Raw genomic sequence first — 24,411 nt, 5'->3', positions numbered from 1 at the left:
TAATTGAGAGGAAAATCAAATTTTTCTTCAAATTTTGCCCTCTTTGTAATCCCTCTACAGGTGCAGAAGTACTGTACAACAGTGCTATCGGCTATGATGGCTGGTATGGATGACAAGGACGACCCAGAAGATGACATCACACTGGAAGCAATGTCTGGACTTAGTAGGGTCTTGGTCAAGATCGATGAAGCTAACATCAGACCAATCTTAGTCAATATTGCTCTGAGGATAAGACCTTGCTTTGAAAAGGTAATGCGCCAGTGACATAGTCAGCTTTTCGAGACATGGGGCTCAAAACGGTGAATGTTCTGGAAATGCTGACAAAATTAAACTTTCAATTTGATGCAATAGCATTTGAAATTAAATCTTGGAAAATAATTATAGGGATCGCAATTAGCACACACCGCGCATGCGCTAGACTGTTGATTTCCCCAGTCGTGTGCACACAGGAAGCACCGCTGTGGCAGACTGGATCGCTTTATGTATTGTGTGGGGCATGATGGGATAGCTTCACCTCGATACGAGCGGCCATTTTTAGACAAATATTGTAGCTGTCATCGAAAAAAACAACCATTAAAATTGGCCGAGATTTCGCCGATTTATAACGATCTGAAGTGGTAAGTACTTTAAAATTTATTTTTTAGGTATATGGGAGGGTGGAGGTGTCGAGACGATGGCAGAAATGGAAAGATCGAATTCAAATAGGTTAAAACGATACGTGCTATGTAGTGTAAGCTTAAGTAAAATGCGCCGATCGTTCAAAGATGATGTTTTCAACGAAGTGGTTCTGAAATGAGACGCCAGATATGATTCAAATAGTGGATTATTCATGTAAAATATTCATAGATATTTGATAGTTTTGGTAAATTTAGATGTATTTACGTATAAAACTTAATGAAATAAAATTAAAGTTGAAGTTTGAAAAGTTTACAAGTCGCTTTGATTTTTTTGCTACCTGGGGAGGGAAAACTGTGTATGGGAAGAGCTAGTGTAGCTATGCTGGCGATTAAGCAGTGTAGTGATTCCGCTTGTTTACTTCGGTTTGGCTGATTCCATCAAATACACTTACGCCTTGTGGAAATTATTTTATTATTGTAAACCCCATTTAATTTTAATTTTGAACATTGTTTATTATTTTTTTGTTATTTTTATGTTTTTGTTAATCATGGCAGTGCATCTTTATGAAGCCTTTGCTCTCATGAGATGGATATTCCATGCATTAGCCGCTTGCTGGCCAGCGCCGAGCGGGAACCTATGCCCAATTTTTTCATTTTGAAATAATTTTCGTTCTTCGTTCTTATGAGATGGACATTCCATGCATTACACGCTTGCTGGCCAGCGCCGAGCGGGAACCTATGCCCAATTTTTTATTTACTTCATTGATCATGGCGGTGCATCTAAATTGCAAAATTTGGTTTTTTTATTTGTTTCTTTTTGGGTTGGTATTGTACATTGTGATAACAAATCTATTGCCATGCATTAAATTGTGTCTAGTTTGTCAACAATATTTTTCAATTTTAACCGCCTTTAACTTATCATTTTGTTTGTTTGCTTGTTTTTCAGATCATTATGGGAGTGTCTTTAGACATTTGGCGATGCGCATTGGGTGTTTCCGACAGCGACCACCTTCCTCATGCAAGACCACAACAGAAGTGAATTTTTCACCATCTCCTCCACTGTTTGGAATTGGCAGTGGCACTTTCTTTTTCATACTGATTTCCGTATGTGCTGGTGCTGCTTTGATGATGCACTTTGAAGATATCACTGTGTACGGCGATGTTGAAAAGAACTCGGGACCTGTAACTCCTGATCTGCCTGAAAGCCTCCTTGCATCCCTCAAAAATGGAACCTGTACAACCTCAGTTGCTGATCTTGGACATGAATTGAAACATAAACATATAATGCAGCTTCTTCATTTGAAATCAACCTGGGCAGAAGTAATTGGATACATAAAATCCTGTATCCATCCAGAGACTTTGATGATGCAAAGAAATGGCAAAGACTGCTGCGTGACAGTTGGAACAAACTTAAGACAACATATACCAACAAGAACAAAAATACTGGGCACAAAGGTTTTGAAGAGGACATGAATAGCTGGAAAGAGACAAATTACAATTTTCCAGAGCCGCGACCACCTAAAGAGAAGCCTGTCCCACCAGTTAGCCCCCCAACTTTGTTTGAAATCAATGCTGCAAAAGCAGAGATTGACAAACTCACTAAAGCCAACCAGAATCTGAAGGAAGAAAACGGCAACCTTATCAAGCAGGTAGAAGATTTGAAAATGCGCCCATCTCCACACAGTCAACAAACTGCGGCACGTAGAGAAAAGGATCACTGGTTCAAAATATATAATGCACGAGAGCGGGCAACCACTTTAACGAAAGAAAACAATCGGTTAGTTAAGCAATTAGACACTGCTAAAACTGGTAAGCGGGACTTAACGCTTGAGTTTGAATCAGAAACAAAGAAAGTTAAACAAGATCATGAAAGTGATATTGCATGGTACAAAGAATACACGTCCGACTTAAAAGTGAAAACACAGAGTTGCGTGATAAAGTCATTAATTTGAATGAAAAGATGGATATATTAATGGAAGAAGTAGATGAATTAACAGGAAAACTGCATGAAGCAGAAGACAAAACCATAAATTTTTACGATCCAGAAAAGCACTGTTTTGTGCCACTTTTACACAAGTGTGTCTGGAATTTATTGTCAAAACACGCTTTTTTTCCAACGCCAGCGATGTGATAGCGATTGTGCTAAACACATGCAACATAAACTATGACCGCCTTCCAAGTTAGTCAACTGTTAGAAACATGAACAAAGATCGCACATTGGTATCGCAAATACAACTTGCCTCAATTGCAGATAAAAAGAACACAACTGTTCAGTCTGATGAAACGCCACACCAAGGGGATAAATATATGACTTACGCCTTAACCGATCAAGATGGTGAGTCATATTTACTTGGTTTGCGGCAGATGGCTTCCAAGTCAGCCCAAGACACTTTAGATACACTCAAAGAAACCCTTGCCGATATAACTGACATTTGTGAGAAAGCGAATGCAGGAAATGATATCGGTCATAAGCTGCTTTGCCAAATCAGAAACACTATGAGCGACAGAGCGGCAACTGAAACTTTATTTAACAAGATGCTTCAAACTTACCGTGAAGAATGTCTTCCACTATACCATGAAAACTGGCTAAGTTTCAGTGAAGAAGCGCAAGGAAAACTTGCCGAAATGTATAACTTTTTTTGCGGTTTACATCTTTTAACGTCCATGGCTGACGCAGTCGCTGCCTCATTCAAATTATTTGAAAATGACTATTTACAAGGAGAAAGTTGGTGCATGTGCAGAGCCTGGGTTAACAGTTTTAATACTTCAAGTGGGTCAATAAGACTTGTACAAAGCGCTTGTAAAGCATTGTCAAGGGGAGGGGACGAAAAAAGTGGTTGCTACCGAGCCTGGAAAGTGTATAAAACAGGAAAGAATATTACAAAAACATATTTTCTTCCCTTTCGGGGCAACAGATTTAATGTCGTTTTCATGTTTGGGGGGCGAGTTTATTATGTAATGAACCACATAAGAGAATTTCTGAGTAATGTCCATGGAACTGGAAATGGTTTACTGAGAGCCTTACTTGCTGATGTAAAAGAAAATCTGTTTGTTGCAGGTTGTAAAGTGTTAGGAATTGTTAACAAAGGTATAAGTGCTCCCTTGTGGCGCGTAATTGAAACACCTGGACATATTTTAGATCTATGTAAAACCTATACTGGACTAGTAGAATTTTTGGAGAAGGTGACCCAAGATGAAGATCGACTAGCAGACTTTGCTTATGGTAGGGATAGTTTCTTTGAAGAGCAGTACATTGAGAGAGATGACGCTACGAAGTCATCTTTTCCCTGGTCCTAATGAAATTGATGTGATCGCTTGTCAATGTTAAACACACCTTGCTCACCTTACTCCAATTATTCAAGCGAGTCAATTCTGATTATTTACCAGGTGGTAAATTTTACGAACTCAAAGATAATGAAGATTTAAGAGAGGCTACTCTATCTGCACCTTTAAGCAACAAATTACCAGAACGTGTATTTGGGTATTTTGATTTCCTTGTAAAAAACGCCCAATTCTAGCGCTGCTATAATGAGGCCCAGGTTTTATATACTTTTAATAAAACAAGTGTCTTTGTGAATAGCAAGTCAGAGGAAGAATTGGCAGAACTAGTTAAAGTTGTTACATCTCAAAGGAGTAAATCCAAATTACTAGCTAGTGAAAGACAAAAGAAGATTCAGGAATATTGGAAAAATAAACAAGATGCTTCTGCTAAAGCAATGGCAGAAAAAAAGGCAACGCGCTCTCAACAAAAAAGGAAAATTTAACCAATGAAATCATGGATACTGGGCTGTTCCAATCAGATGAGCAGGTTGAAGAGTACATAAGTTCAGAAGCTAGTGAAAATAAAAAAATTGATACACTTAAGAAGCAAATAAGATTCCGCCGAGAAGTACTTCAACAGTACATGGAACGTGATAAAAAGTTTACCTTTACTGATGCTGTTCCAGGTTCAAAAAATAGAACAAACAAATCTTCTGAGGAGTTGAAATCCCATCTCTCCAAACTTATAAATGCTGCTAAAAGTGTACCTGAATCTGTGTCTGTGCAGAAAACACCGGACAACGAATTTTTGACCATTCCCCTTTTAGTTGGTAAAAGAGTGAGTCATATGTGGAATACGGAAAATGGGCAAGAATGGTTTACAGGCACAGTTATAAGCCAGGTGCCTGGTTTTCCATCATGGTTTAACATTAAATATGATGATGATCCAAAAGTACACTCTCTGCGCTTGGTAGATGACTACAAAGACAAGTCCTTGTACATTTTAGTGTAAAGTGTATACATTATTTGTTGTGGCCAAAAAGTTACTCATGATGCAAATGGAAGCACTTGCTTAATATTGAAGACAATAAGAATACTAGTGAGCACTGGGTGAAATATTTCACTTATTTTGTTTACAATTTTATTCATTTCATACATTTATATAAGTTACAATAGTTACATGTACACTTAAAAAGTATAAATGGGAAGTACAATCCCTTGGTTAATGGTACCATTTATGCAAGTCCTGAGTGGTTTGGAACCTGTACTTACTGTTTTACAGCCATTATCGTTTGTTTACTACTTTGTTTACAACACTCTAGACTATAAATTATAGTGTATATAGTGTAAACAACATGTAAACAAATAAAAGTGGCTATACAGATATGAAAAGTATATATATTGATGTTTATCTTTGATGATCAATGGAAAACTATTCATAGAAACACTCAAAATATTAAAACTTCCGCATTGATATTCGGAAATATGTGTAATTCTGTTATAGATAAACAACCTGTTTATCAATGTTTCCATGGCAACCCCCATATCAGCTGAAGTAAAATAGAAAGTATAAATGAGAAATACAATCCCTTGGTATCATGTACTCAAATTCTGAGTGGTTTTGAACTTGAACTTAATGATTTACAGTCATTTTCATTTGTTTACTACTTTGTTTACAACACTTTAGACTGTAAATTATAGTGTAAACAATATGTAAACAAATAAAAGTGGCTATATACAGATATGAAAAGCATATACTGATGTTTATCTTTGATGATGAATGGAAAACTATTCATAGAAACACTCATAATATTCAAACTCCCCCTTAAAAATTCGGAAATACATGTAATTCTGTTATAGAGAAACACAAATAAACAACATGTCTCTCATCGTGGCCATGGCAACAGCCATACCAGCTGAAGTACAATAGAAATTATAAATGGAAAGTACAATCCCTTGACATCATGTATGCAAATCCTGAGTGGTTTTGAACTTGTACTTAATGATTTATAGCAATTTTAATTTGTTTACTACTTTGTTTACAACATCTTAGACTGCAAATATTGGATAAACAACAGGTAAACAAATAAAAGTAATTATATACGGAAAACAGAAACATGTGTCATGGTTTTTCTTTTTGTGATGAGGTAATAAGTATGTGTAGAAACAATCCCAATGTTAAAGATCCCACTTGTTTACTTGGATATACATGGAATTACAATGTAAATAAACAACATATTTATCGTCATACACGGCAACCATAATTTCGGCCAAGTAAACAATACTGGTCAATGGGAAGTACAGTCCCTTGGCATCATGTATGCAAATCTTTGGTGGTTTTGAACTTGAACTTAATGATTTATAGCAATTTTAATTTGTTTACTACTTTGTTTACAACAAATCTAGGTCATAAACAATGGAAATTGGGTCATCAGAAAACTGCTAATTGCATTGACAAATAAGTCCAAAATTACCACTTTTTACAAATCTTTGAAATGTCGTAACTCGAGAACCGGACCACCTATGGACCCCATTCAAAAACTGCTGGAATCAGAATCTTCTGCTGATTCAATTTATTTGTGTCCCAGGCAATTTAAATAAAGTCTAAAAAATCATGTGCGGTCCCTAATAATTATTGGAATGTGCTGATTTTTCTTTAAAATGGCCAATAAATCATGGCATTCATTATTGTTGTGCAGATATACTTTTAGCCAGTAAACTATTAATGTGGGACACGCCAGCAACGTTGAGGTCCATGTTTTCCAGAAAGCACCTACCATATTCATTCCATTAACCGCCCAAGGCACTTAACAAAATCATTTTGGGTTGGTACTTACTTTTTACATTGTTTAGGCCAACAAGATGTAAAAAAGGCCCAAAATATTCATCTATCATCATCCGTGTGTCATATGCTTCAGACCATGACTCAGATTTGCATGGGCAGTTAATAAACTTGCTTATTGTAAAGTCACTGTTTGGGCGCTTTAAGGAGGTGGGGCGGTTAAAAGAACAAATACGGTAGTAGAAATACCGTATTTCGTCAAATAAAGGCCCCTGGGGGCGTTACATTTTCCAAACGGGGGGCGTTTATTCAAGGTCAATTTTAGAACGATAATTCCCGTTAAAATCATTAGGTAAACTTAAAACTCACGCTAAAATGACGAACTCTGAACTAGAAACACCGACTTCTGGTTCACTTCCGGGTTTCCAATCCAAAAAAAAAAAAAAAAGTGACGCTATTATCGACCATGTGTGCAACTTGGTTAGCTATACATGTATATCTTACTACACAAGATAGCATGGAAATATCAGCATTTTTGAAACATCTTGGTTGAAAAAAAGTGGTGGGGGCGTTTATTTGAGGGGGGGCGACTATTTGACTAAATACGGTATGCTATTGGACATACCACAAACTGTATCTCCTGGTGGTCTCTAACCATAAAAACACAAGTGTTATCTTTCTAATAATAATGTTACTCAAAATGAGAGAACTATTGGAGATTTAGTCCTCACCTAAAATATAATGACCCTACTCCTGTATATCAATTTTGTATCTGCTATTCTCAAGTTATTTACAATATTTACTCTTGCAGGACAGAGCCACAGTAAGAGCAGCATCATTTGGCCTATTTGGTACATTAAGTCGTTTCAGTGATGGTCCATCCAAAGCACCATTCCTAGAACAGATTCATACCAACCTTGTCAGCTTCCTGCTCCATCTCAATGATGAAGATGAAGATGTCAAGAAGGTAAATAAGGAGGGGTTTCTAAGTAGAGGTCATGGATATGTCTGTTACTTATGTTCAGTATCTTCAATGTACTCCCTCTCCTTTTGTGCCCGCCATATTTCAAAACGGCTTATTGGTATGTGAGTGTATGAGAAAAGAGAGGGAGAGATAATTTGTATGTGCATATTAGTGCCCCCTCTCAAAATGACATTTATATGATATTCCATTCACAACCATAACACCAAACCTAGGATGTCCACCGTTTCCTGGTAGGTAACAAGTATCCTAAAAATGATATTTTGAGCCAACTTCATTTTGGGGTATAGGAACTGTGGAGTGGATGTACTACCATGCGTATGTCATGTGAGGAGCATGACAACTGTTCTCTGGGTATATCATACAAATAGTGCATATGCTCTGCACCGTGACTAAATGTTGCTCCTACGATTTCATGTGTGTGTGTCCACAATTAAATTCACTTCAGGTTTAAATTTCATGTTTTCGTTCAGTAGTGCTTAAGTGTAGGGGTGTGGGGTGGATGGGTATGTGAAAGAGAATGTGCATGAGTGTGCTTATTGTTGTGGTATGGCATGTTTTAGTTTAGTTCAGTTCAGTTCAGTTCATTTGTTTTTTTGTGTGTATGTGGAGGTATCTCAAAAGATTCACACTGATAGGCCTGTGTTTACATTGTATCCTTTATAGTCCTGCAAGTCTGCATTATGTCAGTTTGGCCCACTGCTAGGGTCTACCAGTCTGAATGAAATGTTCCAGAAACACTTGATAGAAGATGGTCATCTCAGCTATGGGGAGTTCATGTTTGACCTCTCCAAAGTTATTGTAAGTTAACTAATTATACAGATGAAGTAAAATTATTACTTTCAACGGAAACTGAAGGCAAATAAATAAATATTTACCAGCTAATATTTTCGGTAACTAACTGTTACCATCCTCAGGCAGTAATGACTGGCTGACTGTCTTCTTCACACTTGGATGATTTTGGTGTTTCTAGAAGACAGTCGTAAATTCTCGGAAGATCCCGCCCCGCCTCTGTTGAGCTTTTAATTGTTGCAAAAAAAGAAAAATATTAAAAAATTTGATGACTGTTCCTTGTATGTATAACATATCGTCAGCCTGCTACGCTAATTGCCTAAGTCATTTTTACATGTTTCTCATTTGCAATTTTGATTTTCTGAGTAATAAACCCATAATTAATCAAATTTCCAGCCGCATTTTTCATTAACTTGTGGAATACATCTCTTTTGATTATTTGGTTTATTACTCAGAAAATCAAAATTGCAAATGAGAAACATGTAAAAATGACTTAGGCAATTAGCGTAGCAGGCTGACGATATATATGCGTATTTTATGCGCCCGGTATATGTGAATCTCCTTTACATTTGTGTTCACGCTATACGCCTCATTGACAAGATATAAAGCGTAAATATGCACTCACTGACTAGATACGGAAATATATCAGGTCAGCTGTGTTCTTTGATGTTTCCCTTAGTGGTATGATAAATGTATAACTTGGCTTTCTTGTGTCTCATTTTCATGGGATTTCTTTCCAAATTCATATCTTATTTTGTTATTTACTCCAACAGATTGCCGACTTCTTACAGAAGGTGAATTTCTATGTGATGGGCAATGTGTCATTCTACCGTAGTGCTTGGCCTGATATCCGTGGTAACGCCGCTATGTTTACAGGATTCTTGCTAGGCAACCTTCCCAAAGATAAACATGGCTTAATTACAAAGGAACATGTCTGTGGAGGTGAGTGTACTTCTGTTAGATTATAGAATACAGGCTGTATCAAAAAGATTGGTACCCATCAGTTTCCAGTGATCATGGACATGACTGCATCATCAAAATGCAACATAGGATCCAAATAATTTGTTGATTAATGTTATAAACAGTCATATAACAATAAATGATGGTCATTTCAAGAGGATCAAATATTGTATTTGGAAGAAGCATGCTTTTCAATGACCATCAAACTGATGGGTACCAATCATTTTGATACAGCTTGTTTTCACCGGTGTGTAACATTGTCCTGCCCTCGCATGTTAAAATTTTATATAAATTGTAGACCAAATAAAGGATTTGAGAGACCTTTCTGGAGTGTCCAAATAAATTAATTGTGCTATTCCAGTTGAAATCCATATAAGACATGACCTTAATCTCCCACATAGGGTGTGTGAATTACAAATGGGGTTATTTGAATGGGTGACTCCATTTGAAATTTACACCCCCGGACCCCGGTGTAGGAGATTAAGACCATGTCCATAAAGGGTGTATTATTAATCGATATTTTTTGTTTGATTTCATATTTCAGCTATCACAATGTTGCTGAAGGACCCATCGCCGGAAGTACGGATCAAAGCATCAGAAGCCATGAGTCTACTGTTTGAATATTGATCAAAGTCATTCCGTTTATATTTGTGGAGATGCTGTGCTTAATATTTGTAGAGATGTTGTGCCTAATGTGTAAATTGCTCCATCGTTCATAAGGTCTCTAGCAAATTATTACAAATATATATATTGGTCAACTATTGGAACTTGGATTTTGAAGTAACATGTCTGGAAAAAATAGGGAATTCAGGAAACTTCATTCCCAGGAAAAATTTTATTTGATAGGAAATATCCTACTTCTCCAAAAAAAGAAATACATAAGAAATAGTGGGAAATTGTGTTTACTTCCCAGGAAATACTAATTTTTTCCAGGCTTAGCTTGCTTGCTGCATTGTATCTGTCACTGTAAAGCTGAAATTATACTCCATTCCCTTGTTAGGAGCAATTAATTTTAGCCAATGAGGTGAGGTGTACTATTCTTTCCCAAATGATAAGTAATGAGACAGCTCATTGGTTGGATTATAATGACCAGATATCATGTTGTCATCACTAAACAGCTGAAATATAATTTCAGTGGGAGGGAAAGTTGTAGGTAGTTGTGAACAAAGGGACTTGTAATAGACTTAATGGGCTATTCCAGTTGAAATCCGCTACCCCTGTGGAAGATTATGGAAATATCTTCCACAGGGGGAGTATGTTTTTCAAATGTAATTGGTCAGGGTTAATAATTTCAAAACCACTACTCTCCCTGTATTATGGTTTTACCTATATCTTCCACAGCAGCAGTGAGTATTTCAAATGGAAGTTACCCATTTGTCTATTCTATTCGAAACTCATGCTCCCTCTGTGGAAGACTTTCACATGGGAAGTGTGGATTTTAAATGGATAAGCCCAATTAGCCCACCATGTAAATTAATTTGAAAACAGTCCGATGGACAATTTGCAAAAAAAAAAAAAAATTAAAACAAGAATGCACTCTTGTGTATGTATTTGCATGAAGAATCTTGTTTTAATATCAAAATGGCAGATCCATGCATATGGTCAATAAGCATAATAATTGTTCAAGTATATATGCTTGTTATGTGATGTACCGTATCAAAAAGTACTGCAAGCTGGCAAAGCTGAAGTTACGATGTCCGGATATATATCAGCTAACTTCAAGTTTCATGTGAATGTGTCATTTCAAAGCTGTGTTTATTTTTTCAAACAGTGCTAAAAATGTTATGATATGACTTGTTGTTACGCAAGCTGTTCTTTATCAAATGTGATGAACTTTTTGGTATTTTTTTGCTAAAAATTATTTTTGTAATATAATTCAACTCCGTGTTATATAAAGAGTGCAATCAAAATGAGAATTGGATAAATTGTCTACAGATTATATAAAACAAAAACACTTATATAGTATTAGTAAAATATAGAAATATTTTATTTGGAGAATTTTTTTTTTCTGTATTTGATAGGAATATTAATAGACCAGTGAATCAGATTTGAAAAGTGTGCTATTGTCTATAATTAAGATTTCAACAACAACAAAAATGTAGATTGTTCGAAGGAAATTACCAAAAATGTAAAGTAAAACGTCTATCAATAATGGGTGCATTCTAGATCTGTATTTTGAGAATTGTTTATTAAAAACAAAAAGAAAGTTACAATCATGGAGAAAAATAGTTGGCACACTTGTTGGAACTCTTCATTGCCACTCGGCTAGTTCAGTGAAATTAGTATAACTGTGTACGATGTAATGAGAAGAACATGCTTCAATCAAGGAGAAAAATAGTAGGCACACTTTGACAACATGTTGGAACTCTTCATTTCCACTCTCTGCTAGATCAGTGATATTAGTATAACTCAGTTTGATGAAGTACAAACCTTCCCCTTTCCCCTTCCTTCCCCCATTCCACCTCAATCAATGTTGGGGAGACTGGAGAACCCAATTGTAAAAGGGCTTTCATCAACATTGAATTGGTGGAGAGGGGTGGCGATTTGTTGATAGTAACTTTGAAGAGTATCATTGTTTTCTCTAGAACCAAAAGAACTGTACAGTAATTATTTGAAGCCTAGAAATTGTGCTACAACTCTATTTAGGGAGTACAGATGTGAAGTAAACTTATTTAAGAGAATAGTAAACCTTGACAAAACTGATGATCTGGTCACCTTACTGACTTTGTATAGATTCTATTACTAATGTACTGGGCTATTTCAGTTGACATTCACATACCCCCTGTGGAAGACATGGCCTTAATCTCAAACACAGGGGGTGTGAATTTCAAATGGAGGCACCCATTCAGGTAACTCCTTTTGAAATTCACACTCCCTGTGTGGAAGATTAAGGTCATGTCTTCCATAGGGGGTGTATGGAATTCAACTGGAATTGCCTATTGTTTGCATACATCTACATTGAGCTATATTCTTTGTACATGTACATGACATAAAGTTTATCTGTTAGAGAAGTCTTATTTCTTTGTTTTTATATATAATTTTATCATATTATTATGAACAATAATGAATTAAGCTTGTTATTTTTTGGTTCATTTGTCTTTAATGTCTGTGATTGAGAATAGTGTATAAAGAATGTGTTATAATTTATCCTTGGCAGAATTTTAAAATACAAAACTTCAAGGGAACCTTAGCTTTTTTTTATTACAAAAATGCATTCCTGAATTATTTGCTCTTTTAAAGGAGTATTTCGTGATCCTAGTATCCTCTTTTTATGACATTTTTCGGTAGATATCCACGAAAAAAGCTTATTCCCAAAATTTCAGTGGATTCTGATTTTGCGTTTGCGAGTTATGCATGATTATGTGTATTCACTGCTCCATAGACAATGTGTTGTAATTTCGTTCTGGTGCACCAGAACGAAATTCAAATTTGGCGATATTTTTGCTAAACGAATTAATCTGCAAGAAATATTTGGTACATAAACATTATGTATCCAGAGGTATCCAGTGGTGTAAAAATCTCAACTTTTGGGAAAAGTGGGGGGATGAGGCTGTGGATCACGAAATGCCCTTTAAGATCATGACGATATAAATATTTGGGTTTTTTTTTCTGTGTTTTGTGGGAACATTTATATAATATTGGATGGCTTTAAGTGTGATATGGCAATTACCACATGAGTCATTAATATACCGACCAAGCCATCCAATATTATTATTATTATTTAATATGAAGCTTTTTCGATAATTTTGAGATGCCAAAGTACCAAAATAAACATATTGGTGCCATTTGAAACCAGTCGTTTAGTATTGTTATTTGCATCATTTTGGCCGGTGGTACATAACACCAAAGTGCATAACTCAATCAATTTTGCATGCTTTGGTCTCTCCCCGTAGCGCACTATGAGTTGTGCGGGCCAATGCAAAATGTGAGCTCAGTATCAGAATATTTTTCACAGTATTACTGTGCAGTATTAAAATTTGTGGTATAGTTAAAAGCTTTATATTATATAATACTATATATTTCTGTATGTTGGTTGAATGCAAGGGTCATAAGTGCATAGTAACCTATCATTCCATCCTTGCATTTAACCTTCATTATAAAACAATATTGTACTCCTTTTAAATCATGAGTTTGAGCCTAAGATTTTAGATTATGTTAAGTTACGGAATCATCCAGAGCTTCCAATGATGTTATGTATTGTTATTATTTCTTGTAACCAAGTAGTTAATGAATTTTTATATTATTAAGCTATAAGTCACTGTAAGTTGTAACTCCCCTCCCCCACTCACACACATACACTCCTCCCTCGCATACATACCCCCTGCCTTGATGGATGGCTCTGACAAGACTGATTCTACAATTTTGTCAATTAGTTAAATTTACATTCGGTTATCGAGCGATGATTTATTGATCTTTGATCAACAAGGTGAAACACCTTTTGCTGCTTTGGAAATGGATTGGTCACAAATCAGGCTCTCATTGCTCAGCTGCTGAATAGAAAGTTTATTAGTTTATATGTTATATATTCAGAATACCGTATTTACTCTTTTAAAACTCTCCCCTTCTATTAAACGCCCTCCCCCATCTTTTTTCAAAGAAAAATGACCTAAATGCAAAACATTTCCATGTCATAGCATGTAAGCATCATAAGCTTAAAACTGGCATGTCATGATGGAAATCATATTCTAACTTAAATTTCCATCTACTTCCATCACCACATTATAGTAGAATGTTCATATATGTAACTAAATAAATCACATTCTTGCATAAAAATGCACTTACAGATCTAATATGGTAATATTTTCCAATAATTTGCAGTTCCTGTATGGTCGCCGCCATGTTGAATTTCAACCTGGAAATAGTATTTTGTGAATTCCGAAAGTTGTGGTTTGCGAGTTTTTTCCTAGAAAATTCACTTCTAATAAACACGCCCTTTTCAAATTGGAAAGGCCCCGGTTGTTTAATAGAGTAAATATGGTATGTGATATATTCAAGCAAAATGAGTCAGTTTGCCAACAAAAACATTCTTATCCTGAGAAGTTTATTTTCAACATTTATGAAAAAATTTTAATTAATTTTGTACTACAAATGACTCAGTTTGCTTGATCATATCACATTATAGTTGTATATTGATTTAATATATACCAATACTTTTATTATATGATTTATAATTGTCTAACATTCCAAAGTAGAATTCTCTTGGCAAAATCATGTTTAGTTGGGAAAAAAAATAATAGGACAAATCTCTACTTGTAACAGAGATGCAAGTGCCACAGTGGGAAGCTAGCTATCTGAAATCTTGAAAACGATAAAGTTTCAGGAAATACTATTATTGTCAAATAATTCCTAAAATAAGACTCCATTTCTTGAATCAAGATTTACCCCTGAACACCCTGTTGATGCTATATCAACATACATGTGATACGAGTATAGACATACCTGTTCATGATATTTGGTAGAGAAGATCGCATTTAATTGTTTGCATTACTGTACTGTTTACCAGTTTTCCTTAGCACTTGTTGCTGATTTTAGAACTGTGTGAACAGCCTGCATAAACACAGAAGTGGGGGTTTGATTGGCTAATTCAATCGCGTCAGGAATTATCTACACCTCATTTGCTGAACAAGCTAAGTAGCAACGTGTGACCAAGGCGGGAATTAATACTTTTTACGCGATAATCAGGATGAGTGTGTCGGCCAGTCATTGTCACTACAAAAGGACCTTGCCAAGAATGATGACTGAAACTGTCACACACTGAAAACATCTTTTTCAGCAACATGACACATACTAAAACTGCAATTGATATGATTGTAGTAACCATTATTTAATTGTTGGGATACGGCAGGCTCATAACAACAGTGTTTGTCAGTATGACCATGCTGACCATGTTCCCCCGTAAATACTTTTAAAAATAAATCCAAAAATATTTGACGAAATGCAAACGTGTACAAATATTTGTGTAGCCTTATGTGTTTCACACATATGGACCAAATTATAGCGTTACACTTCATTGCGTTCAGTCGCAATGGTTTATTATGTAAAAAAGAGACCATTTTAAACAGTGTTAAAAGTTGCATCTGAGTCCATAGGAGTCAACTTTCAAACAATACAGTAGGGCAGGCCTATTCATGCGTTTGTTAAAGAAACCCTGACTACTATGGATTAAGGTAAAACGGTCTCCTTTCTTACACAATTAACCATGGTGAGTGAATGCAATGATGTGTGATGCTATAAATTGGTCCACAGGGGTAAAACAAATAGGGCAATATATATCTTTTACATTTTTACATTTCGTAAGATATTTTTTGACTTATTTTAGGGGAAGCATAGACTGTAAAAAGAAACTTTCTTTTTACAGTTGTGGACCCTATTTTATAAGATGGTTATACAGACATAGCAAAAAGATGCATTTGTTAAGGGCAACAAAATTACCAGATCAGACAGGCGGTAGTCAGTCAGTACAGGTGTGCAAATCACTCTCTGCCTGAATAGGACCAAACTTATCCTCTTCTTACATAGGATTTTTGTTGAATTAAAATATTTTTAGCTATGACTGGTGGAAAGGTTTATATCGCTCGCAACAATTGCATCCGGACAAATAGGTAAAAAGAAAAAAAGGCTAAAAGGAACAAAATGTCATATTTTGATCCATCAGTATTTCTATTTCCACAATAATTTTGCTCAAGTGAAAAATAAAAGTTTGTATGCAAGTGGTACTGCAGGTTGTATTTTGTCTATTTGATGGTGTGAAGGTATTATTGTGAAAAATGGGTGCACAACCCAGCCATATTCAGCAATGTGAACAATGCAACTACAATCCTTGTACAATTATAGTTGGCACACTTGCACTTGGTTACCTAAGGTCCGTTCATACTACCACCGCATTTGCGATGCGTTGCTTTGCAATGCGTTGCTTTGCGATGCCGATATATCGATTACTTTTTACCGCAACTCATCGCATTTCCAAGTTAAAATGTATTTAACTTTATTGCGATATCGCAATGCAGTAGTTTGCAGTCCCGCACCGCATCGCAAAGCAACGCATTGCAAATGAGGTGGTAGTATGAATGGACCTTTACTTGGTTACTTGGTAGGTAGACTCCTAGTTCCAGACGGAAGAGCCCTCAACTTCTCTCATGAACTGAACAATATAAATGAGTGCCCAATCAAAATTGGAAAGGCGAGTGAAACATGCATACAATATGTGCCCATCCACCACAAACTGGTCGTAAAGTCGGCATTTACCATTTTGAGATACAATCAAAAACAATATATGGATTTCTATGTAAAATATATAAGAAATTTTACCTTTGATGAACCATAACTTCACTTCCAGATGTCAGATGAAGCTGGTTGAGGTGTCATTCTAAAGCTGAAAGTACATTGTTAAAAAATCTGCAATAAACAGAAAATGGTCTAGAGCCGACTTTACTACCACTTTGTGGTGGATGGTCACATATTATGTGAAGCACCCTTCCCTACTCAATGTTGGAAGGTCTCATGAACCTGTTGACAGCATGGCTTTGTCCAATATTGAATTTGAGTTGGGGGGGGGCAGTGTTAGAAATATGCCTCAAAAAGCTGCAACTACACTGCTAGTCAGAAAAGTTACCGCCAAGCCAAAAGTTACAGGCAAATGGCGGCTGACCGCCCTATTTCAACGCTGGGGGAGATGTACCAAAGGACTGTCAAGTATGCCAACATTTTTTTCTTGGATTGTAGTTTCAGTTGATGCAGAGTGCATGCACTATTATATGTTGCAAGGTTCCTTTTATGTGTTAACCATCGTGTATACACACCCGACATCAAGCGTGTACATAGGTAGACATGTCCACATTGCTTATTATAGAGGGCGACATTCAATCCAAAAAGTTGTGTCCACAGTAGCTCACAGTCAATGGCTTAACTGTGTAATCTCCATAGGGAAATACAAAAATTTGAAATTTGGACACCAGAAACTTGACGACGTAGTCTAAAAAGTGCTGGTACTTTATCCTTGGTACAGCAGTCAGCATGCAGTGAAAGTTAGATTTCATAAAATAAAATCGCCTTTGTGTAAAATGGATCATCGTGGTAAAAAATGATGCATTACATGCTTTTTTGTACAGTAAGTCAGTGTAAGGCATTGTTAATGATGGGCGCAGAAAAGCGCAGTTTTTTAAAAACAGACATTTGCCCATAACTTCGCTAATTTTTGACCTACAGACATGGTTGACCCCTCATTTTTTAAGTTAAATAATCACCTTTTTAAACAAAATAATTTCAATGTGAAATATCCTACTTGAAAATTTTGTGAACATGCCTAACATAGGACCTTGCTGGACATATGCGCATAGAGCAGTTGTCACATAATTGGGCTGCATGACAACTGCTCTCTGCACCCGGAGGGGGGGGGGTACTCAAGTTTGGCTTGGGTAGGGGTGTGCCAGTGAGAATTTGAAAGGGGACCCATCAATAAAGAAATTTGGTCCCATCACTATACCAAAATTTTCGGCCAAATTTAACACAAATTGTCTTAATTTTCCACCAAATTTTGGGGAAATTTCAAAAATGTTGGCTAGAGGGAGGCAAACATGGGCTCTTTTTCGGAACAAATTTTTTTGAAAATTTTAAAAAAAGACCCATCCGTAAACCAAAATTGACCTAGAAAAGGGGCCATTGGTATACTAAAATGCTGAAAATCATCCCCATTCGCCTATTGCACGGTTCCATCATGATGCAAGGAGAGTTTCAAACTGGCATGACATGATAGGAAGAATTACATAACTTTACGCAATGTTATATGACAGGTTCAATTCCCATTCATGCATGCTGCCAGATCGAGGCTCTCCTCGGCGGAACCATGCAACAGGTGAATATGGCCATTTGTACATCGGGCTCTGCGCATGACATAGTGCATCCACTCCAGTAGGTTTGCAGGTGCGTATACAGAACTCCAGCAACTGTGGGGTTCATATTTTCTTGGTGAGCCAAGAAAGGGCCATGAAATGTGCAAATATATGGCTGCGGAGTGATCATCATATTGCGCTTGCTCGATGCAGGTGTCGTAATGGGGATGTGCCCCCCTCAGTTAGGAAGATATAGGCCCAATTGAAGCCATTGCATGCACCATTTTTACACTACCGTATTTCGTCAAATAGTCGCCCCCCCCTCAAATAAACGCCCCCACCACTTTTTTCAACCAAGATGTTTCAAAAATTCCGATATTTCCATGCTGTCTTGTGTAGTAAGCTGCTCACAAGTTGCTCACATGGTCGCGAGTAGCAGCAATAAATGGCGAAAATCTGCATCCGAACCCGGAAGTGAACCAAAAGTCAGTGTCAAAAGGTCATAGTTCGTCATTTTAGCGTGACTTTTAAGCTTACCTAATGATTTTAACGGGAATTTTCGTGCTAAAAATGACCTCTAATAAACGCCCCCCCTTGGGAAAATGTAACGCCCCCGGGGGCGTTTATTCGACGAAATACGGTATTTAGCTTTAAACGAAAGGTTGACGGTAGCATGTCCAAAACAAGCCAAGACGGCCACTATTTTTAAAAAATCCAAACACAGGGGTTGGTGGGAGGGGGTGCTCCCCTGATAAGTTGGACAATTAAAGAAAATGCTGGCCCATTTAAAACCAATTGGGTCACCATTTTTAACCCATTTTGCTTTAAACAAAATGATTAAGATTCTGAGATTGCATGACCAAAACTATTTATTGTATCCATACGCAGAGTTGCCTCAGGGAGGGGGATGTGCCCACTGAGAAGCTGGAAAGTTAGGATGAAGAAGGCCCAATTGAAGCCATTTAGTGCACATACATTTGATAAAAAAATATATGGGTGTCCAACAGGGTCTTAGCTAGAAATTGAGGGTTGCCTGTCATTTGAATAAAATTGCCTGTCCTAATTTGACCTTTAAAAACATTTACCAGACATCTATAGCCCATTGGGGGTTCAAAGAGTTCAAATATGTGCTGGTATGGCCTTGTTCTACAAATTGGGTCTACTAAAAAGGTCAATTAGCTTCTCAAAATATACAATTTATAATATAACACCTGTCAAAGGCATTAATTTTGCCCGTCCCAGGAGCAAACTCCCCGTCTGAAATGACGGCCAGACGGGTGGCTAGCTAAGACCCTGGTGTCCAAATAGGGACAACTTTGCCCACGTTTGGGTGGTTAACCATGTGTTTCCTCTTCATTGATTACTTGCTAAAATAAACTTTTGAATTAACATTGAATCAATACACACTGTTTATCTACAAAACATCTGTCGTCACAGTTAAAAACAAAATCTTTAAATACTTGAAAAGTAATCTTTCAAATAATTCGAAAGAATAACATTTCTCATTATTGTCATAACAGCAAGCTTCCTGTATAATAAGGAAATTTGTGTTAAATCCCAACTTTGGTTACATATGGGTAAAATGAAAAATGAAACAAAAGTGAAACAAAATCACATGATTTTACTAAGGTTTCCTTGTCTGCTCACTGATTATCTTTCTTGATTGTTCTTCTTGACATAGATATCAAACTTGAAACAAAAATCACATGATTTTGTAAGTCAGTACAGGTAATATACAACAACTAATAAATGATATCTATCATTCTCTCACAAAATCATCACTTTATACTCTTACGAACTAGGCGTATGAAAAGTTTTACAAAATTGCCAGTTACTATGCCATTTACATAAATTGCATGCCAAATGCAGTTTGGAAAGGAACTATAATATTAGCGCCAATGACACTGTGTACCAAAATGTTTAGCCAAATGTTTTGTTGATATCTCTCACATGCTTTGATGGATACCACAGGGCATGGTCTTAGCTAGAAATTGAAGTTTGCCTGTTATTGAATAAAAATGTTAATCCCAATTTGACCTTTAAAACATTTACCAGACTTCTACAGCCCACTATGGGTTCAAAGAGTTCAAATACTTGTATGTGTTGATAATATGGCCTTGTTTTGCAAATCTGGTCTACTAGAAAGGTCCATAGGCTTTCTCAACACCTACATTTATAATGTAGCATCTGTCAAATGCTTTAATTTTGCTCGTCTCAGGACAAACTCCCTGTCTAAAATGACAGACAGCCAGGTGGCTAGCTAAGACACTGCCATGGGGCCTTTTTACACACTATACTCTGAGACATGGGGGGGGAGCAGTCACTGGGTTTTTAGCAGTTCTCAGGGTATTATAGCATAAGGCCCTGTGGTAGGGCTAGACACAATCAACAGATGTCTTTTTGCAAATATGTGAATAAAGTCGCAATGAGAATAAAGTCGCAAGTTGGTAGTTTTGGTCTGTTTCCTTGATGGCCCATTGTGCCCCCATTCACAAAGGAGATACAGACCTGTATATTTCTGCCTTGAACAGGTGCGCAGCAAACAAACCCATCAACTCGGTCAGCCTGGATATCTCGAAACTACCAACTTGGGACTTTATACTCATTTTGTTGTGGCAGGTATTATGTTAATTTTTTTATTGTTTATATTTTTTAAAGAACCACTACAGCCCGAGAACTACCTTTCTGGAGTGGACACATTGTACACAGCGCAATATTTACTAATCTTCTTGCTTTTGGTTGCTGTAATGCTGCTCTTCTTTTCGTAGTCACACTGACGAATCTGGCTGCCCTATTTTGAATTGCTTCTAACTGGTTTATGCCTGTATTTGTAAAGAATCCCACACCACACTGGAGAACAATTATCCAGAATATAGCAAACTCCCAGGGTGAACCAGAGTTTTGGATAACATATCTTTGATTTGACATGGGCATGAGTGTAAGTTCCTATGAAGGAAATCTGCGGATGTGGCTATTATGTTGATATTACAAATAGTAATTTGCTTATTTACATGTATTTACATGCATTTACATGCATTTGTATATTATTGATTTACATAATCATGCACATCTTCATATTCGGAATCTTCATTGTCTTTAATATCTTGGTACTCAGGACTTGATGACATGGCCGTTGCATTAGCCGACTTCTTAGCAAGATGAAGTTCATGCAGTTTTTGGTTGATGTAGGTGTGGCCAGATAATTGCGATTGGTGACTACCTGCCAGTGTTTCACTCATTTGTGGAAAACGCAAATTAGATTCTTGATGAGGATCTCGCTGATGTACCATGTATGTATGGACAATATCGGACAGTGGCTGATCAGTTAATGGTGACATATTGGTTTGGTTTAGTTCAGCATACGGTTCTTGTTCAGTGTCTCTTCTATATGCCATATAGGTATGATCAGCCGATGATGATGGTGGTGATTGGGAGCTAGGCAATGATGTTGCTTGCTGATGGGAAGATGGCGTAGTGATGTTCTCATCTGTATTTTTTGTGTAATGTCTGTGGATACAGATGATGATGATAGCGGTAACAAAAGTTGCTATTGTTCCACCTACAATACCCCACACAAAGGGTTTTACCTTTGAATTTGTCTCCATATTTGTAGTAAGTGTAGTAGTTGAATCATGTCCAGGTCTTGTCCCAGGGGCTGGTGTTTGAGCTACTGTTGTTATTTGCAGAACTTGGATAGGACCAACAGAACAGTTGCGATAAGCAGTTGGAAATATCTCACTTGTCATGTGACAAATAAACATGGCATTATTGTCCTCAGTAGTAATTTGTCTGGATGCAGATGTGTCCCCAAGTTCTACAGATGATCCATCTTCCCTTACAAGAGATAGCCGTAAGCTGACTTCTGGATATGATTCACCAGCTATACATCTGAATGTTATTGTGTTTCCTTCAGTAAGAGATAATGATGGAGCAATGGTGCACTCAGGATATATGACAGGTGGTAGGTAGAAATCTACCCTCACTGTAATTTCGTCCGTTTCATTTACCACTTTACCAGTATTACTATCAACACATGTAATTTCACAGCGATACACACCAGCATCTTCAAGAATAGCATTTTGTATACGAAGCACACTATACCATGCTGAAGTTATTAAATAAAGATTGATTGAATATCTAACTTCAGTGTCAGTCAATTTTATGCCAGAATGTATCCATTCAACGGTGTGAATTGTATGGCCGAAGGAAGGGCATACACAATCTACATCAATGATTGGTCCATATTCATTGTCAATAAATGTCCGAGTGCTCAAATGAGTTTGTGCTGGAATAATGACAATGTAGCAGAAGATGATGATCACAGTTAATGTATATAGAAACATCTTGCTTCTATCATCAACCATAATCCTATAAATGGTGATAGTGGAGTGTAGCCAGATACTATATGATACTATTAGCAGCCTACTTCCTCATTTGAAGTGTGAGAGGTTTTGTATCAAGTGAAACTGACTGGTTTGCTCCCATTATGTCAACAGAAAAGACCACAAGAAACATGTTTTTGTATAATGTTATTTACAAATTAAAGGAGTATTTCGTGATCCTAGCATCCTCTTTTTATGACATTTTTCAGTACATATCCACGAAAAAAGCATATTCCCAAAATTTCAGTTGATTCTGATTTTGCGTTTGCGAGTTATGCATGATTATGTGTATTACACTGCTCCATAGACAGTACGTTGTAATTTCGTTCTGGTGCACCAGAACGAAATTCAAATTTCGCGATATCTTTGCTAAACGAATTAATCTGCAAGAAATATTTTGTACATAAACATTATGTAGCCAGAGTATTCCAGTGATATAAAAATCTCAACTTTTTTTGAGAAAAGTGGGGGATGAGGCTGTGGATCACGAAATGCCCTTTTAAGCTATTGAACTTCATAAAAAGTCTATCACTTTACAAAGTGTTAAAAGTCACTGCAAAATTAAACCTAAGCGGAAATAAGAACATGGAAACCAATTATGCCTGTTAGATGTTTCACAGACAAAACAAGTTTGTTTCCTGTAGCGCGCACATTATGTTTTTGACGGCTTATTTAGCGCATTAAGATTTTTTTTTCACTTACAAAGAAGAAAAAAAAAAAAAACTGGAAAAAATTATATAAAACACTACTGGAGTAAACATTTACACATCGTACAACAAACGAGCGTAGTGAAAAACTACTGGAGAAAATAAAACATCACACATTTTTTTAAATACATTTTTAATCTGCAGGTAGAAAGGGGATCATAAATATTCTTGAATATGAAGAAATATGATTTTTGTGTGTGTTGGAGAGACCCACTGTAAATTCCCATTCCAATTTGCAGCAAAAAAGGTTTTTTTTTTTTTTTTTAATACATGGATTATAAAAAAATAAATAAAAACAAAACAATGAATTTCGCACTTTTTGACCTGCTACAGGAAACAAACATGTGTTTTTTTTTGGCCTAATAGAATAGCATACATAAAGAATCAACAACCACAATACTTGGGACTTTTTGTTTAACAATATGGGGACCCAGATGAAGTCACCCCTAGGGAACTTTCAGAGGGAATATCTTAGCACTAGCAGATTAATAATCAAGAATATTTAATATATCATCACCCTGCTACGATAATTGCCTCATTTTTTTAACTCATTTTTTGTAAGTTTGAGAAAAAGTGCAAATATGACAGAATTTCAGAATTACAAATTTGCATGACCATATTTGGAATTGACATGAAAAATGCTTTTTGAAACATGAGTACACACAAGCATGAGTACACATAATTGATTCAGTGGTTCTTTTTATCTAAAAAAACTACTGAACCAATACTAGACTTGTTTGTACTCATTTAAATGCATTTTTCATGCCAATTCCAAATATGGTCATGACAATTTACAGTTCTGAAATTTTTAAATAAAAAAAATTGTCTGCAGTCGACACCCACATGGGGAGAGTTACACATTGTGCGTTTCCAGTCATAGGTTTGTTAGGCCCTTAGATTAACAAACTCCAGATATGAAAGTCCCATGCCTGAGCCTTCAGAACATGCTTGAAATCAGGCCTTGGCTGCTGCCGGTAGTCAGGCCCCGGGTTTGGGCCTGGTGGAGCATCCACAGAGTGCTCAACTTGTCAGTGTTTATATATGCAAGCTTCTTTTTGTGTACGCTCTTGCTATTTGTGAGCTTGCTAACGCATCCTGCA

The 24,411-nt window shown here is 36.6% G+C and overlaps 1 protein-coding gene across 1 annotated transcript in view; it reads left to right on the top strand.

Moving 5' to 3' along the window:
• LOC140136304 (maestro heat-like repeat-containing protein family member 1) overlaps positions 1 to 11,556 on the top strand; it is a 59,068-nt gene extending 47,512 nt beyond the window's left edge. Inside the window, 5 exon segments of the mRNA XM_072158029.1 lie at positions 61 to 249; positions 7,472 to 7,627; positions 8,309 to 8,443; positions 9,208 to 9,376; positions 9,939 to 11,556. Coding sequence (XP_072014130.1) covers positions 61 to 249; positions 7,472 to 7,627; positions 8,309 to 8,443; positions 9,208 to 9,376; positions 9,939 to 10,021 — 732 coding nt within the window. The 3' untranslated portion in view covers positions 10,022 to 11,556.
• The last annotated feature ends 12,855 nt before the right edge of the window (positions 11,557 to 24,411 follow it).

This window comes from Amphiura filiformis, chromosome 16 (assembly GCF_039555335.1).
Source record: "Amphiura filiformis chromosome 16, Afil_fr2py, whole genome shotgun sequence".
NCBI lineage: Eukaryota > Metazoa > Echinodermata > Ophiuroidea > Amphilepidida > Amphiuridae > Amphiura > Amphiura filiformis.
Note: the sequence above shows the minus strand (reverse complement) of the source record. Positions and strands in the feature narration are given on the sequence as shown.